The sequence below is a fragment of the Aptenodytes patagonicus genome, chromosome 1 (genome assembly GCF_965638725.1).
Source record: "Aptenodytes patagonicus chromosome 1, bAptPat1.pri.cur, whole genome shotgun sequence".
Taxonomy (NCBI): Eukaryota; Metazoa; Chordata; class Aves; order Sphenisciformes; family Spheniscidae; genus Aptenodytes; species Aptenodytes patagonicus.
In genome coordinates, this window is record NC_134949.1 from 93,146,533 (window position 1) to 93,164,561 (window position 18,029).

Genomic DNA, 18,029 nt, shown 5'->3' on the forward strand with positions numbered 1-18,029 from the left:
GAGAGGGCGTGCAACCTAACATGCTGCTTGAGGGCGGAGGCACTCGCGGCGGCCAATCGTTACCCAGCCGCCTGAGAGAGTGACACCTCCGTAGATCCAGTCAGAGCTCTAGATCGGCGAAGGCGGCCGCTATCGTTCTAAACTCTGGCCAATGAGATGCGCCAGCCGTTTGACCAACATTTGCGCCTTCCAATAGGAGGGACGCGTAGCGGGACGAGGAGCGCGGCTTCGCCTATAGAAAATTAGCAAAGAGTCGCGAGCAGGGGGGCGGGCCCAGGCAAGCGGCGGGGGGCGAGGCTCGCCCGGGAGTGGCGGGGCTGTGAGCCAATGGGGGCAGGCCGGCGGGGCGGTGGGGCCGGGGGCCAATGAGGGGGCCGGCGAGGCGGCGGCGGCTGCCTGTGAAAGTGTCGAGCTGCTGCGCGAAGGGAAGGGAGAAGATGAGAGAGGTACCGCGTTTCCGGGGTCAGCGGGGGGTTAGGGGCGGGGCCGCCGGGGGGCGCCGCCTACCAGGGGGTGGGCCGGTCGGTCCGCACCGTGAGGCGGGCGGGCGGGCTGGTGGCGGGGGGGCGCGAGCCGGGTTTCTCGGGGCGCCCGGGGGTGCGGGGCCGGGCGCAGCGCACAGCGGTTTGCCCGGCGCGCGCGCGCGCGAGCCGTTGGGTCCCAACCGCAGTCCTGAGGCGCTGGGCGCGCGCCAGGGGGCTGCCGCGCCCCGCTCCGCTCCTCACGCGTCCCGCCGGTGCCGGGCGGGGAGGGAGGGAGAGCCTGTACCCACCGCCTCCCCCCGCCCCACACACCTCCCGCGGCTTCGCGGAGCTTTTTCCCGCCCCGAAAAAGTTTCCGAGCCGACGGGGCTACCCCGCGTAGCCGCAGCGCCGCTCCTTTGAGGGTGCGTGCGGCTGGAGGGAGAGTTGGCACCAACACCCCCGCCCCGCTCCGGCTTCTCCTCCTCCCCCCGCGGAAGGGCCGCTGGCCGGGCCGGTGGGAAAAGTTGCCAGCGCCCTTGTGTGAACGGCGCGACGGCAAGGCGAGGGCCGCGTCCGCCGGGACGGGGGCGGGAGGCAGCTCGGCGGCAGCACCCGGGAGGGAGGCGGGGGGGGGGGTGCGCAAGGTGCCTGGCGCGGCCGCGGCGGTGCCGGCTGCGGGGCGGCGGGTACCGCGCCGTCCGTCGGCGGCGGGGTGAGGAGGCGGGTGGGTGGTTGGGCGGCGGGGGAGAGCCGGGCTTGGGAGGAGTTGATCGTCCTCTGACACCGATGAGCTCAGCTGCTTTTTTACGCCGTCCCTTCGGGCTCATGGAGAAAGTATGCACGTTGATCCTCGCCGAGGCTGGCAGCGCGTTTCTACCTGAGCGAGCCATCGGAATACTTTATATCGCGGGTCCAGGAGTGGCTCTGAAAGCAATCAGTTGCTTGTCCTTCCAGTGCCGGTCATCTGCTTATGCCAAGATGGCAGGGTCTCGTACCCAGGTTTCTTTAGCCCTGTCAGTAGGGAGTGTTCTCACGTATATTAATCGGAGTACGGAGGTAAAATGAATTTGCTAGTCGTTGCAGTGAGAGAACTAGAAAATGGGCTGCCTCACTGCCAGTCCTGTTATCCAGGCTTTGCTTCATTTTGTAGCCGAGTAAGCCTTTATTTTTCAGGTTAAATGCCCTCTTGTCAGTCTTGTAGTCCTCTTTGCTGAACTGCAAACGAGAAATTGTAAGAAAGTGAGAGTCATGGTCTAGTAAAATGAACTAATGTTCTACAAAGCCTGATGATAGGTTCTCAGAGCAAAGTAATTATTTAGGAGGAAAAAGTATCTATATAAAACCCGTGATTATTTGCAACCGTGTAACAATCCTGAAATCTGAACACCACCTTGGGTCCTTCTGAATGCCCGGGGTACAGTCCCATACAGAAATGATGTCTTTGAAATTATGGGGCCAATGTTGTAGAAATGCAGAATCATTTAGCATCTGTGAATCTCAGGGTGCTTTACAAGAAAGAGTAACTCAAGACAAAAATCTATGATAGGAAAGTAGTGTCATCCCTCTCGTACATGGAAAAAAAACCTCAGAGGCAAGAGCTCTTTTAGCAGCTAGGCTGTCTTCAGCAGATGCTATGAATACGCAATATTAGAGCTGATTGGGAGGATCCTTCCCACCCCAGTGGAAAATGTGGTATTTGTGAAGTTGCAGTTTTCTGCAGGAAAGTGCCAGTTTTACTGGAAAAAAAGTCAGATTTTTCTGACCAGAAAATTAAAGTGATGGTTCATGGCTACCTGCCTTGAAGACTTTTGTCAATTCCACTTTCTGCTTACAGGGAGAAAGCACAGTTAACAAAATCTTTCCCTGAGAGTCCTCCACCTTTCTTTTTTTTTTTTTTCTTTTTTTTTCTCCCCCCCCTTTAAAGGAATTGCTTGGAATTTTTATTCCACAAAGGATGTGAGAGCTTGACTTCTTATCCTGAAACACAACTGAACGTTTTTTCATAGGACGAAAATTCTAGTATTTGGCCAGCCAGAATCAAAACTTCTGGAAACTTGGGGCCAGATCTTTGGCTTGTACAAACTGGCTAGTTCCATTGTGTTTAGTCCACAGAGGATTTGGCCCTAGTTAATTAATGGTTCACCCGAGGTCATGCAGTGAGTTGATTTTTAAAGCTGGAGACTGAATCCAGAGCTGTTATTATTCAATCCTGTCATATATCTTGAAGTTTACTGCACAACATTGTATTTTTCTTAGACAAGCTGGATTAATAAGAGCCAGAATCCATGAGGCTCTGATTGCAACTTTTCTTAAAAATCATGTTCTGAAAAATCTATTCAATTGTGATCTTACTAGAAAAGAGAGTAAATATGTTGTAATTAGTGCATAGGTGACACTGACTACCACGGGAGAGAGAGGCCTGAAAAACTGCTTTTGTTATTTAAACCTTTCTTTCAAAGTACAAAAGCATTTGATTGGCACTTCACTGATTTAATAGTCCATTTGTAATGCAGGAAGAACATTACAGAAGATTTTAGCATTATTTTAAATCTCATCATTTAATCTGTAGGTGTTTTTAAAAAATCCTCATTTCTAGCAGAAGAAAACTTTCTGATAGCATGTAGAATCTGTGACTAGTCGTTAAAGATATGGATGCCTTGTGTCTTCCAAAATGAAATGGTTTAGGTCTTAAAACGTAGCTTGTTTGTTGTGTTAGCACAAAAAAAAAAAATCCTTCTGCTGAAGGATTTCGTGGTTGCTGTTACTACATTGTAATGTTAGGAATGGAATCCTAAGCCCCCTGCTTTAAAATCGGTGTTGCTAACATTCAAACTAAGGAGGAGAGCAGTTCAGATCATGTGTGGCAGCAATGCCAGATGTACAAGATACCAGCTAGCTCATTCAATAGTCTGAATTTACAGAGGTTGTCTTTCACCTGTACTTGCATAAAGATGCTTTGTGAAGGTTGAGATTTCTTCTGTTTTACACATGGGGAAGATACAAAGGCAACAAATCGAAACAGACTGGCATGCACACACCCTTTCGCCTCCCCTGCCCACCCCCCCCACCCCCGTGTTTCTGATTTTGAGGGGAAAAGAAGATTTCTTTAAGTTCATGGAGGCTCGTTTTTGCCTTCCAAATGTTTGGGGAGTTACTTCATTGGTAAAGTGTTATATGCTAGAAAGACCCTGAGTTAAACGGCACTGAAATGACTTCCCAATGTCAAAGAGCAGTCAGTGACAGGGTTTGAACAGACCTTCTGCCTCCCAGGCCACAGCTGCACCTATTGGCTTCATTGTCCCATCCCTCCTACGCACATGCATGCCTGGCATTGTTTTGGAAATACAGCAGAAACTTGATAATTCCAACTGATGACTCGGAGAGCTACTTGTGGAATTAATTTATTGGGTAAATTAGTGACTAGATATGCAGGCAGATTTAAAAAAAAAAAAAAGATGCTGTGTCATAGCATATGATTTGTTCTGTTACCTCAAACAGCGTGGTTTAATTGTCACTGCACTAATTGAGTATCCTGCAAAATATTTTGTTCGATATTTTAAAAGTACAGTCTTAAAAGATCTCAGCGTGGTTCTATCCTTGTTATTTAAATCTGTGAGGGGAATTGGGTTTTCAGCTCTTCAATGAGGAGTTATAATTTGGGATTAGAAATTAATCCATAGCACCTATTTTATGGCACAGGATTTATAGCATGCCTCAGAGGTTAAACCATAGCCCTAGTATACTGATCTGTGCTGTAGGCTTATTTGATTTCAGCAGGACTGCCTGCCTAAGACAAATAGGATTTGATCCTTGCTGGGTAACCTTGGTCAAATTCCAGGTGGCCCTCAAGACTTACTATTTCCATCTTGGTATGAGAAAATAAATGGGGGTTTTTTTGTTTATTTTTCACAGGGCCTCAGTATTGTTCAGTATAGTTTGGCATGTGAGGCTGTAAATCCCTTCAAGCGAGGTGGGATTTTAGATTTGCAAACTGTTCCCAAATGATCGCATGTGTATCATGAAGGAAAAGGCTGTCCTCCAGCCAAGTATGGCCAGGACTTACAAAGTTTAACTCATTAAGAATCCAGAGTGATTGCAGATATTAATGGAGAAGATGCTATGGGGGACAAAAATTATTTTTAATTTGTTCAAAGTACCAAATTAATGTTAAGTAAGCAGAATTAATCTGTAACTGCATACATAGTAGCCCAAAAAATCTTACCAGCAGTTTAAGCTCTCTGAAGAGGCCAGCTATTGCAGAAAGTGTGCACAAATCATTACGGTGTTGAAAAACAAAACAAAAACAATATAGTGTCTCAAATTGGCAGCTTTTAGTAAACTTTGTTTGTCTACCTTCCATAGTCACACTGACCCTTGGTCTTGGGTATCAGAGCAACACAAACAAAACAAAATTCAGTTCTTTAATTCTCGTAAGCAGTATATACTGAGATGAATCATTGGGCATTTCTGAAGCAAAACAAAATAGTTGCCATTGACAGGTTTTCACAACCAGAGGTGATTTTGGAAAGTCTGTATTGCTTTGTGAAGTCCCATACTTCGTGGCCTGAGCAGGGTGAGCAGAACAAAGAAAAGATTTCTGGGTGGAGATTATTTTGCGCTTACTGGTATTAGTAGATCTCCGATTCTACTCTCATTTTCCCAGGTATTCATGAAAGGTGCCTCAAGGAATGCCAAAATACAACACTTGGTAATCAAATTTCCTCATAATACCAGGGAAAGGTCTGAGTCTGATTCTTTTACTACTTAGTCAAAGAAATAATTATTCCTTCATCTTTCCTTATTTTTTTCATCAAATACGGGGTCCGACCCAGTTATTGCTGCTTCTATTTTTCATTAAAGCATACTGAAGACTGAGTACTTGTTGACTGCTTTTGGTTCCTGGGTTAAGACTTGGGACTCGCGTAGCTCTCTGCCACGAATAGCATATTTGACTTCAGGGAAAATTGCTCAGTCTTTGTTTCCTGTCTGTATAACGGGAATAATACCATGTGCTGTCATCACAAATATTTGCAGAGGTATGTACACAGAGAATTCTGAAGTGCTGCTGTTATGGTTATATATCATATCTCAAGTAATAATTTCAAATGGTAGGTGCCAATTATTCCATTGGCTACTTGGTTTGACAATAAATGCCAATGTCAGTAGCTTTATAAACTTCGGTGTAGTTATTTTGGGTTTGCATCAGAAAACAGAACGTGGCTTAGACATGAATTTCCTCTTTGAAATAACTGAAGTGACATCAGTGGAATTATACAGGAATGATTTTGGCGTTGACACTACCGAAAGACACAGTGCTGTGCGAGTGCTTTGGCCTCATACAAAGTGAGCTGTATTAGTAGTACAGGAGTTCAAAGCTTCTTTGGAATTGTAGTATCCTCTTTACCATTTTAAGTTTTCAAGTACCGCAGCTAGCAAGTAGTGTTTCTGGAAGAACTTACAGGATTCAAAAATGTGCATGTCTCACACGCAATACTAATTATACACACAAATGACTTAATCCCCCATACGACCTTTAGCACATCCATTTGACTAAAGCTTAAGAACTTCAAACTTTTAAAGAATTTTTGTGACAAACTACAGTCAGAAATCTAGGCTGCTTTACTTATACGTAACGCTTTCTATTTCCAGACACTGTAAATATTGGCCTTCAGAAAATCTTTGTGTGGTGTTTACCCACATTACTTTATGGAAGATGCAGAAAGCAGAAAATAACCACTGTTTCAAAAATTGGTGACAATTTTTAACTGCTTATATTTTTTGCATGCATCTTTTGAGACCCTGAGGTTTTATTTCCACCACCAGCACTGCTAGTTCTGTACATTTCCCTCTCCCACTGACAGTAGTCATAAGTTGCAGTCATTAAGCAAAACTACCTCAAGTTAGATACTGAACACCCTCAAAACTAATGTAGAAGTCACGGCTTTTAGGCATAGTGAAACAAGGGCAAAGTTCTTTGAAACAGATTGGGAGTGCCTGAAGTTTGGTGTTCAGGTCACTAGAAAAGTTGTCGTTCTTCAGTATTTTTAAGTGTAACAGAATGAAATTAGGGATTGAAATAGCAGGTGCTGCTATTCTTCTGTAGAAGAAGCAATATCTGTTTTGTTTAGCAATTTCCTGTTTCATAGCTGTAAAGTAAATAAATAAAATCTTTGTGCTATTTAGTTGGAATTTAAAGGTTGGGTCCAGTTTCTTTCCAAAATATTCGTAGGACGTCTCCCCCATTGTAGCGTATGAATAACATCCACTGAACTCAACGCAAGGTTTTTTTTTATCCTGTGGCTGAAAAGAGGAGTCCCTATTTATAGCATTCAAACATTGGCAGGTGCAAGACTGGTGAGAAACTTTAGTCTCACACATACAAACTAGTTGTTTAGGAGAGTCTTCTACGTGGTGGTAGCTGCTCTTAGCTGGGCCGCTAGAATCAACAGCGTTGCTCAGTGGCTGTCTTCTTCTTGAGATCAATCAGCTTGTATTTCCAGGAGGGTGTGTAACGAAGAAGGGCCTGATGGTGCTGGTTGCAGTAATATACTTAGCTATGGCAGCTTTAGCTATTATTTATAGAAGTGCTAATTATATCAATAGAAATAGCAATATTAATACTGTTAAGTGTCAGAATCCACGCTTGACAGCATGAACTAAATGGAGCTACTGTGAAACAAAGCAGCCAGCTTGTCTCCCTTGTCAAACCACCAATATGCGTTTCAGGAAGAGTACACACCCACCTTAATTGCTTGGGGTCTCACCGTCTTTGCTCATCTTGTTATATCACTATCATTTCAAGCTGAAACTCACAAGATCGGCTGTTCCCATGAAATGTAGACTGTATCCAAAGTCAGTCTGGAAAATTCAAACTGTGACTAAAAGTGTAACAGTGGATTCCAGTTTAAAGCTGTCATCCTACAATGCTGGAAACTGAAAAGTGTCTCGAAGTTCAGAATCTGACCCAAACTTTTTTTTTTTTGAGTCTGTATTCTACCACTTCTTGTTTACGAAATAGTTGGTGAAAACTCACATAGATTTCAATACCCACAGTTACGTGCAGACTACGTTATAGCCAGCCTTAATTGGCATCTTTTAAAGGGCAGAAATCATATTACCAAAAAATAAACAAAACTAAAAGAAAACAAGAGCATATTGAGACTCATTTTCTGGCTGCTTTTTAACATTTAAAATGTGCTTGATTTCCTGTCACAGCTCTTGTTACTTCTGCCTACCTCTTGTGACAGTGTTTTAGACTGACTTCCCACAGGAGCTTACAAATCAAGCAGGTTAATGTCTTCATTAAAACTGAATAACAGTTTACTTTGGGAAAAAACATATTAAATATTTCAGGATATTGAACACCGAACTACTATTAAGCTTTAACTAATGCATTTACTTTGCTGACACTTGCTCTCCGATGGGATATGTAGCTCAAGTTAATGTCACTAGAAGTGATGTTTAAGACTTCATGAGAAAGTGTTTCCAACCCCTTCTAGATGATTTTACTCTAATTCTATCACTCTGTACTTGAGAAAAAGTTTTAAATAAGTTATTTCAGCAACTTGCCATCCTTATTTTGGAAATGTACTGGGTATAAATGTCTCCTTTAGAGTCTTAAATAATCCTTTCTATGTCCTAGATATATGTGGTACACTGTGTAAAGAAAGTGACGGTCTGTTGGCCTCCGGACATACAAAGAATGTCCTTAACATACTTTGCCTTTGGGAGGAGAATACAAGGATTGTCACAAACAGAAAAGGTTGGGTTTTTGTCACCCGTGATTGTGAACCTGCCTTAAGGTGTGACTGATTTAGTGGATCAGTGGAATAGAAATGGAGGCACATGGCCAGTAAGTCAAGGTTTCTCAGTTGGCAAATGGTGGTATTCTGCGTGGGCTGCTGTTACTGCAGAACTGTGTGCTTGTGTCTCTCTCACTCTCTGCAGAATCCATTTGCAATGATGCCGTGTGGACACAGGGGCATCCTATCAGTAATAGGAATGGGGTTTGTTTGGGTTTCTTTTGTTCATGTTGCACTGCAAATTCTGTCGGTGTAATTTGCGTTATCAGATCTTTTGTTTTTGTTGGGATTTTTTTTTTTTTTTTTTTTTTTGGACCTCTTCATTTGGCAATCCTACGGTTTACTTATCTATTATCAGAGCTGTGTCCGACTGTGATGCGTCATTCTTTCTGGATCCGACTGCAGCAGCATCCCGGTACATGGTGCAATCAAACAACATTCCTCCGCTGGCAGATTTAGACCAATCCCTTTGAAGTTTGTTAATTTATCCAAAATCAGAGCCAGTCTCAGTTCTATGCTGTAATAATACTGATATTTTGTTATAACCTTTCCCATGGTTGGTCCGGGATAATAATCCTGGAACTCTTCTGACATCTCTGTGAACAGGTGATCTGTGAGTAAATCTCCCTGAGGACTGACAAACTTTCTTGAATTATTTACATCTACTGTAGGAATTCTGTCTTGTATTGCATACTGGACTGATTGCATAGATGATACAAACTGGATGATGCAGAAAGAAACAGAGGATGTGCCTAGCACATAAAGATATGCGTTAGTCTTATGAATATATTATATCAAAAATAATTCCTACTGTAATGCTGCTGGCTTTAGCTGAGTTAACTTGAGGAAAAGAATTCGCCCACAAAACTTAGGAACTTGGTTATAGCCATAAAGAGATCGTTGAGAAAGATGAATGGCTTAGAGAATAATTTATGCAATAGGATGAAAGTAAAAAGCCTAGTTTAACTGCTAGTGGGTATCTGAAAGACGTCATCACTCTGTGGTGGTGTTCTGGAATATAATGAGCCCTATCCTCATCTCATTTGGCAAGCTTGGTAATTCCTGGTAGGGTAGTAGGTAATTCATGAGTGTGCGTGGAATATGGATTGCTTTTTATCTTTACTCATGGTCACACTGCATTTAAGTTCAGTAGAGTAGAAAAAATAATTATCAGTTTTATTTGAATAATTCTGTGGGGCACTCCACTTTTTGAATTAAGAAATACAGATCAATATTTCCTTGAATTTACTTGTCATGCACATTTATTCACTATATTGTCATTCTCGCCTTTTAAGTGGTTCCACATGTCACATTTTTGAGAATTTTACATTTGTGGTTTGAAAATAAAAATTGTCTTGCCTAGTCCTGACTTGCAAGACAAATAAGACAGAACTGTTTTTGTTACCACAGTGGCTGAGTACTTGTATTCTCATGGTGCAAATGCATAGTCAGGTTCACAGTTTATTTTCTGAAAGGTCTCATGGACATTTGTTTAGGCTTTGCTTTTTGTTCCAGTAAAATGTAACATTTCAGTCAAAGAATGTAGACTTAAATGGTACAGGCTGGCCTAAAGTGAAGTTACCAGAAATCAGAGGTTGAGATGAAGAGGGTTAGTAATCCCCCTTTTCAATGAATGGGTCATCTTGGTGCCACGCGGGAGACATTTACCCCATCTTGTTGTCCTGCAGCTGTTCTGTGGATGCCATTCTCTTGGGCTGGTAATCTGGCGCTTTTTACCAATGCAGTACTGCTCCTGGAAAGCACGATAACCCGGGCTTTGGGAAAACAGTTTAAATTAATACTCTCCAGATTCCAATTAGTATTAACGTTATTTGCATGTATGTATTCTAACAGAAACTAGGAGTCCCAGATGAGATCAGCGCCCCATCCACTGATGCGGGGTATTTTACATACTGTAAAACAGAGGTGCTGTCTCAGGAAGCTTATAGTTAAATAGCCAAGTCAGGCAAAAGGTGAGGGAAACAAAATATTAGAATTCCCGCTATAGTGGCTGCAGACTAAGACACAGAAAGATTTAGTGACTTGATCAGGATAATCCAGGGAAAGGAAAGAGAGGTTTTCAGAGGCAACTAACTCCCACTAAAGCAAGCATGGGAGTGATGTGCCAACCTGCCATTTGTGCCTTTGAAAATTTCCCCAGGGAGTCTATTGTAGAGCCAAGCATTGAACTCTGATCTTCAGTCCCCCACCAGACAACCGTTCCTTTCTGCTTTAAGTGTTTTTAATTGAAAAATACCATCTGAACAGTGTCTGTAAAGAATTACTTTTCCTCAGAACCTCCAAAAGAAAAGCAAAATGATGTGCTGCAGCAATAAATTAACCAGTGATCAAAATAAAAACCACAGTCTTGTTATGAAAAACAGAACTGGTGGGTAAATACTGTGAATTTATGACACCACTGAAAAAAAATCTACTCTGGTAAATGTTAATACTTTCAGAACTAAAGATTTTTGGTTTAATTATTAAACTATTCAAATCTCTTCTAAACAGACTTTACATGCAAAAGCTACAAATTGTTTAAAAAAAACAAGCAGAAGTTCACCCCTTGCTTTTCTGCAGGCACTATTTATATCTGTGTCGGTGTTTGTTTCGGAGAAGAGAATAAAACTGAAGCCCACATGACCCTATCTTACTCACCCCAAATAGCAGTAACACTTTTCCTTTTTTGTAGAGTTGTACATATATTAACTCACACGTTCTCATTGCTTCATGAGGAGGTGGACTCTCTTCCCATTTTGCAGTTTGGGAAACAATGGCAGCAGAACTCAAGGTTATACAAGTCCAGAGAAATTGTTAGAGTCAGATTACGCTGCTGGAGTGACCCATGTTCAGGCCGCTCCAACACATCCCCTAATAATATTTTACAAGCCTGAGCCATCTGTGTGTGATGAGATCAGAAGTAAGGAAGTCTGTAGTTGCCAAGAGAATTTTAGCTTGCAGAATTGTACAACTACAAAGAAATCCTACGGCATCAACAAAGGAAGCTCAGATAAATATTCACACTGAGCTCTTTTGGACTATTTTAATTGGAGACCGTTTGTTCTTGTAAAGTTTGAAGGGTTCGTTCTTCTTTTTGCACACCTAACTGTTACTGACAGTATTGTAAGCTTCGCATACATTATTAGTAGTCTCTAAAATGGCTAATCACATATTTTGCAAAAGCAAGAAGATACTATTTCTGTTATACCTCTCTGTGCACTTGTTAGGGGGAGCCAACCTTTTTGACTTGGCTGCATCCCAGTGGCTTACCTTCCTTGCCCTCATGAACACGCACACGCTCAGAAGTAACCCAAACAAGACTCGCCCCCAAGAATTCTCTATCCACTTCTGACCCGTGGAGTTCTTGCCATGTGTGGACTTCAGAGGTATGATGGGCTCACTACTTACCTCTTCCTGCTTTTATTTGTTTTAAGAAGTACTTCACAAAAGCAAATAAATGCAAAGGATAGGCTTTTCAAAAGCGCTCAGCATCAGTCTAGCTCTTCTCCCTTTGAAGACAACCGGGACTTGACTGGAGGTGGAATTAAGCCCACATTGAGCATTTTCAACACTTCCGGTCATAGCCTCTCCCCAGAGAATTTATAATCTTACAAAAAGGATTAATTGATTAATACTGAAGTTGACCAATGGATGTGAATCTTTAGCTCTCAAGAACAGCTCTGATTTTGGAACAGGAAGTCTCTTGAGTTTTTGTTTTGGTTACTATGGGTTAAGTTCTATTAGGGTTTCTCCCAGTTTGTTTTATTAGAAAATGGTATTTATTTGACTGCGGTATGCTACCTAAAATTGTTATAATTTGTTTCTTTATTTCCATAAACATTGCTGTGTTTATTTTGGAAGGGTGGTTACTTAAGGAAAAAAAAAAAGCAACAAAGTAAGCTTAAAAATATATTGGTTATCTCCCATATCTAATTTTCTCTTGTAATCAGTGTATGTAATTTTCCTATAGCACCAATTTAAACAAAAAAAAGGGAGAGGGAAGAGAGACATTAGAATCTATTTTCAGGATGGTATATCAGACCACACGCACTTATGGGGTAGAGTAGATCTGTTATTTTGGGCAGTACTGTGGAACTTATGAGAAAACTTTCTTTTTTTATACAAAGTTAGTTCAGAGTAGATTAAAGTTTATTTCAAACTCAGCATATTTGACCTCAAGCATCATAAGAGTCATGTAGAATTGGCTCATGCTATTAAATTCCTACAGCGAACTCCATAATAATGATTAATTTCTTTCATAAACTCTCTTCATAATTAATACAGGTTTCATTGTAGGCACTGCTATTCTCATATTGATTATCTCTACAATTTAGATTGGACTCGTAAAATGATGTCTTTGTTTACTCTGATGACCAGACATTTATTTTATTTGGATAACTCTCATCATTTGCAAACTGAACTGGGGATATTGCTACCATAGAAATTACAAATATTTCAGAGCTGTTTCATGCAACAGCAGGGATAATTTTTTGGCACCTGAGATTAATAATACTTTGGTGTTCTCTGATGCCTCTCATCTGAGAATCCGAGTTCTTTATGAACATCAATTAATTAAGCTTTAAGACACCCTCCTGAAATAGGGAAGCATTAGTAGCCTCTTGCACTGATGGATAAACTCAGATTTAGACATGTTAGTCAAAGTCACCTGCCAAGTTATCATGAATATAACCCAGATTTGTTGATTACCAATCTTGTTCTTCAGTTGTGAGGGGTTTCTTTCTCCTGGCATGATAATTTTTGATGTGGCGTAGTTACTTTTGGCAAAATATGCTTTTTAAAAAGTTATAATGGCTGGGGATGCTTTAGCTGCTTGAACAAGTATGGACCCTTCTTGTTGCTTGTTTCTTCTCAAAAAATAATTTAATTTTATTTCCAAGATTGTCTCATAAGCTGCAGTTGAATCAGTAAACTTTTAAGACTCTCAAAATCCCTTTTGGAAAAAAAGGGATTTTCACATTTCTGACAGACTTCAGGAGAAGCAGCTTTAGTGAGAAAAGCAGAAAAGAATGAATGATGAGACTGAGATTTGAGCATATTGAAGGAAGAGAGCCACAAACCAGATTTTGTAACATTACTCTGTACACTTTATGCAACAGGTGAATCTTCCTCTTGGTCAGTCCTGTGTATTAACAATATAAATCCACCTTATTACAATATTAAAAAAAAAACCCTTCTCGCATAGCTCCAGTCCTGAGAGCTCAAGGACGGGAACAGTATATTTTGTTTCGTTCTGTTGCCCAGATTCTGAAGGGTCCAGAGTCCCACGGGAGCTGCTGAGCTCTCCTTGTTTTGTTAAGTTCAGAGGGTGCCGGGGGAAGTTGCAGTGACTGGCAGAAGGCAATCTTTAGAAAGGCAAACAGGAATTCCAGTTTTTGAGCTGAATTCAGCCATCCTGCTGTTGCCAAACCTACAAGCAGGGAGGGGGAGATGTGGATGTAACAAGCGGCACGTATATCCGTATTAATACTTGCAGTACATCCCCCATGCCTGAGGACAGTAAGTGCAACTGAGGACATAGTGGAGTTTACAAGAGTACCTCACATGTTGAGATGCTTTATAGTCCCCCCTGTGAATAGCGTAGCGAAAACCATATGTGAAATATAAATATACTGGGACTTAAAAATGGAGCTGTATTCCAGCCTTTTAAGTTAATTTTGTAACATGCTGCATCTGAGGGTTTAATGTGTGTAGTATCCAATGCTAGCTGAATAGTGCAGGGCTTAATAAATGCAGTATGTACTGGAGACACTAGAGGGTCTGATGGAAGACACGAAAGGAGAACAAGAAGATGGTGGAAATATCACATTTTTAGTGAAAGAAAGAATCCAGTTTGAACCAACTGGCTGCTTGCTTCCTTTGGTCCGAAGGCAACAATGAACTCCTGTTGTCATGCTGAGTCAGTTGGCAGTGACTCACTTTATCAGTCTCAAAATTGTCCGGCATTTCATCAGAACTGGATTACACAATGGATTTTTCCTTTTCCCCCTTTTTTTTCCCAATACACTTGTAATATTAATAGGCACGTAAATCATCTGATGTTAACATGTTTCCTCATTAACTTTTACTTTTTTAATTATAAAATTAGTAATCATACAACTTCCCAAAGAGGGAAATACAGTAATCCCAAATCTGACTTGAAATTCTAAGGCTCAAACTTTCTTAGTTTAGAGGAGTTACGCACTTCTCTCAGTTAAAAATAAGTTAAAGCCTTTTGTTACTTTCCAGAGGATATTGGCATAGCTACCATATGCTCACAATTGTTCAGCTGAGGTATGTGTTCTCTATTGGGTGTGGAGAGAAAATTTGTATGTGGAAACAGCAGCCAACATATCAGAGTTGAATTTTTCTCCCCAACATGACTTTTTTGGTTATTTCTGCAAAAGCCTCTTGCAGAAGACACTCAAATGTAGTATTTTAGCCACTGAAACAGTGCATGCATGTGATGCAATTTATTTTACGGGCATATTTATTCCTTACGCACAGAAAGACACATTATCTGAAATGTAAAGCATGTGATTCTGTAATTAAAAAATAAGAACATCCTCATGATCTCCATAGTTTGTGGAAAAAAGTCTATGAGGCTTTATATCTAACTCTGCATGTCAGTGCACTTCACCAGATTCTTTGATTTTAGCACCTATGCTGTTACAGTTTCAATCAAAGTGATACGAATAAACTAAAAATGTGTAAAAAGGATGCTGAGTTGGCTGGACAGCAATGCATCTGTTCTAAAATCCAGCATTTCTAAGTTCAACCATCTTGTCTGCCCTAATTTAACATCTGTATTTTCCACCTGCATGATTAAATTGTGTTCAATCAAATCCATTTTGTAATTACATATTTAGGGCAAAAATATGGATCTTCAGTTTTTAATCTTAGAAAATTTGAGATACCCGGAATATGTTCCGTGCCTGTCCCATCCTTGACATCCTATCTTGGGTTTAATCCCATCCATCTGTGTTTGGAATCAGTCCTGGTAGCTATGAAATGGAAAACTTCCATGCATCTTCAAATAATTTTTAAATTTTGTTCTTCAGTGGTTCTAGTTCTTTGTTGTTAATTAGATCAAACCACATTTCCACTGAGGCTGTAACGGTAGTGTCATCAGACTGTAATCTGTCAAGTCCCTCTGAAACCTCCTTCAACTGCTTTTGTAAATTTAGTACCTCTCTGTAAAGTTCCTTGCAGAGTAAAATGTGTGCTATTTTTTGATCAAAGTCCTTCTTGTTCTCAGTGCGAATTTCGAGACACTTGTTGATGCAACTGTAGAGGCATGTGTTCCTGAGAGCAACACTAAGTGTCTCTGGGAACCATCTCTGGGACATCAGTCTTCCTTTTTCACTGGAGTTAGCCAGGCTACAGGTGATAGCGGAGTGATTTTTGTCTTTAGGCTCTACAGTACGGTTTTGGGAAAGTTTGGTTGCTACTTTTTCGCTCAGTGTGGTTGAAATACAGCACTGAGCAGCCGTATATCAGAAGCAGAAGAAATCGTTTTAAACATTCTTGTTTCAATTTTGTTTTTATTGTCTAACCAAATAGTAAAGACACCTTTCTCATGTTTTTCTCTTTGTTCTTGGATGGTATCTTCAGTAACACTGCACCAATATTTGTGGTTTTCATTTTGGTACAGAATTAATAGCAGCATACAAGGACATACATTTCACTGTCCGTATGCTTGTGGCCATTAGGAGGTCATTTGTCATGTTCAGCTAGCCAACCTGCACTACTGTCATTGTTCGATGCTGTTACTTTTTCTTTTATTTTTGCCCCTGTTTCTTCATGTGGAGATTCTTGTAGTGGACAGCTGAATTTACAAGTCTCTCAAAGAAATGTCTCAATCATTGCTATCAATTGCTCCTTTTGTGTTCCATTGAAGGCAATATCATTAAGATAAAATAAGGTTGCATCTGTCTTGTTAAGCAGAGCTTTTCTTCATAGCATAATCAACTAGTAAGCTTATTTTTGGGTCTTCCAGACACAAAGGTGTCTAATGTTGAAGAGCATCTCGGAGGTTTGGAACACAGATTTAAATTGTCATCGCAGCTACGTTTAATAATGATGATGATAGCACTAAAAACATCTCACTTTCAGGATCATCAAACTCATCAGAGTTCTGCTGCAGTAGTCTCACTTAAAAGAGCATCTCATCTTGAAGGGTCTGCAGAAATGAATTGTCTGCACTTTTTGAGATGGATGTGAATTCATCCTAACTTCTTCTTGAACAATTTTTCACAATGCCTACACTATAATGTTAAAGAATTATCTTGGGTTTTATGTTACTTCGATACTTGCATACACTTGTTTCCTGTTGCTTTCTTCAGCTTCTCTTGAAGTCAAATAAATGAATATTCTTATGTGTGTTAACCATTAAGGTCCAGTTTGTAACACTGGTATCTTTAATATTAACAGCAGAGTAAGAAACCTGCTGTCTGGGTTTAATAGTTAAGATTGAAAACCTGAGTGAGATGGCTAGCTTTCGTTAGACCCTTATTATAGAATACGCAGACTACTTAATGGCAGTTTTTAGATCCTAAAAATATTGTAAGCTCATGTTCAAAACTCGTTCCATTTATTACTTTCTTTTTAGCGTCTGATGATCAACTAGCAGCATCTCTCTCATCAGGTGCTGAAAGCGTTGTTTATTCCCCATGTAAGTAGGTAGGCAAAAGTGTACATTTTTTGCTGTCTTTTACAAGGGACAGAATCATTGTACTCCTGTCACTTCCCTATTAAGTTTTAGAATGTTTAAATTTTTCATTTGCAGATTGAAATTAGAGCCTAATTTTTCAAGCATCACATGTTCCTATTCTTTGTTATTTTCATGTAAACATTTCTAAGTGTCGGATCCTAAATAGTCAGCACTAATAGAAAAATGCCACTGGATTGTTCCTGTATCTGACATTGTAAATACAGCTTTCATGACTCATGGACTCTTGGCCAAACTAGATATAAGCAACAGCAGCAAAATGTAGTAACATCTCCCCTGGGACCATTGTGAGGGGCTGAGGAGGGTTCTACTGTAACTTGTCTTGCAGTAGATGCAGCCCTGACGTCTTGGGTCAAATGTATTTCTGCTTTTGAAGCCACCTGTAGATTTGTCTGTCAGGCTCTATTTCATCAGTCACATCTGTGTGAGTTTTGGCTTGGTGCTTAAAGGGGAGGGCATGAGGAGCATCTTTCTAAAAGCCTGTGCTCCTCAGATGCTTTCAGTTGCTGAAAAGAGAGAAATATGCTAATTTACCAGTACAATATAATTTGCGCTGCTTTTGTTCATACTTGTCATTGGTGTATTTAGTGGTCCGCTATAGCTTATTGCCCCCCCCAATCTCTCTTGTGGCTGCAAAGTAGTATGCGTATATGTGCTGGTATTACCCTCTCTGTGTGCTCTTAGGTGTCGTGCTGTTAAGTGAAAATCTAGCTATCAGTTTCACAAGTAAAGCTTCATTTAAATTGTTTATTGACATTTTCTCAAAGATGGGGGTACACATACTGGTTTAAGAGTGAGAAGGACTTATCAGGTGCTGTGGGAAGTCCCAAGAAGCTTTGTGTGGGTTGAGAGCCTGGCCACAGTGAGAGAATGTGTGGGACGGTAACTGTGTGGGATGGTTTGCTCTTCATCCACCAAGTACTTCCTTGTCCCCACAGGGATGGTCTTAGGTCCAGGGCTCCGCTCAGAAATTCCCGGGGCTTGATCTAGTCTTGAGTGCACGTGAGACAACCGAGTACCGAAAGGGTAAGTTAG

At 41.0% G+C, this 18,029-nt stretch overlaps 1 protein-coding gene across 3 annotated transcripts in view; it reads left to right on the top strand.

The window, feature by feature from the left end:
* Positions 1–398: 398 nt before the first annotated feature.
* Positions 399–18,029, top strand: part of LOC143165500 (uncharacterized) — a 477,160-nt gene continuing 459,529 nt past the window's right edge. For all 3 annotated transcript variants that reach the window (XR_012996266.1, XR_012996264.1, XM_076348981.1), the window contains exon 1: positions 399–446. Coding sequence is in view for 1 of the 3 variants with exons in the window: in XM_076348981.1 (XP_076205096.1) it covers positions 438–446 (9 nt within the window). In the remaining 2 variants the exon portion in view is untranslated. The remainder of the gene's footprint in view (positions 447–18,029) is intronic.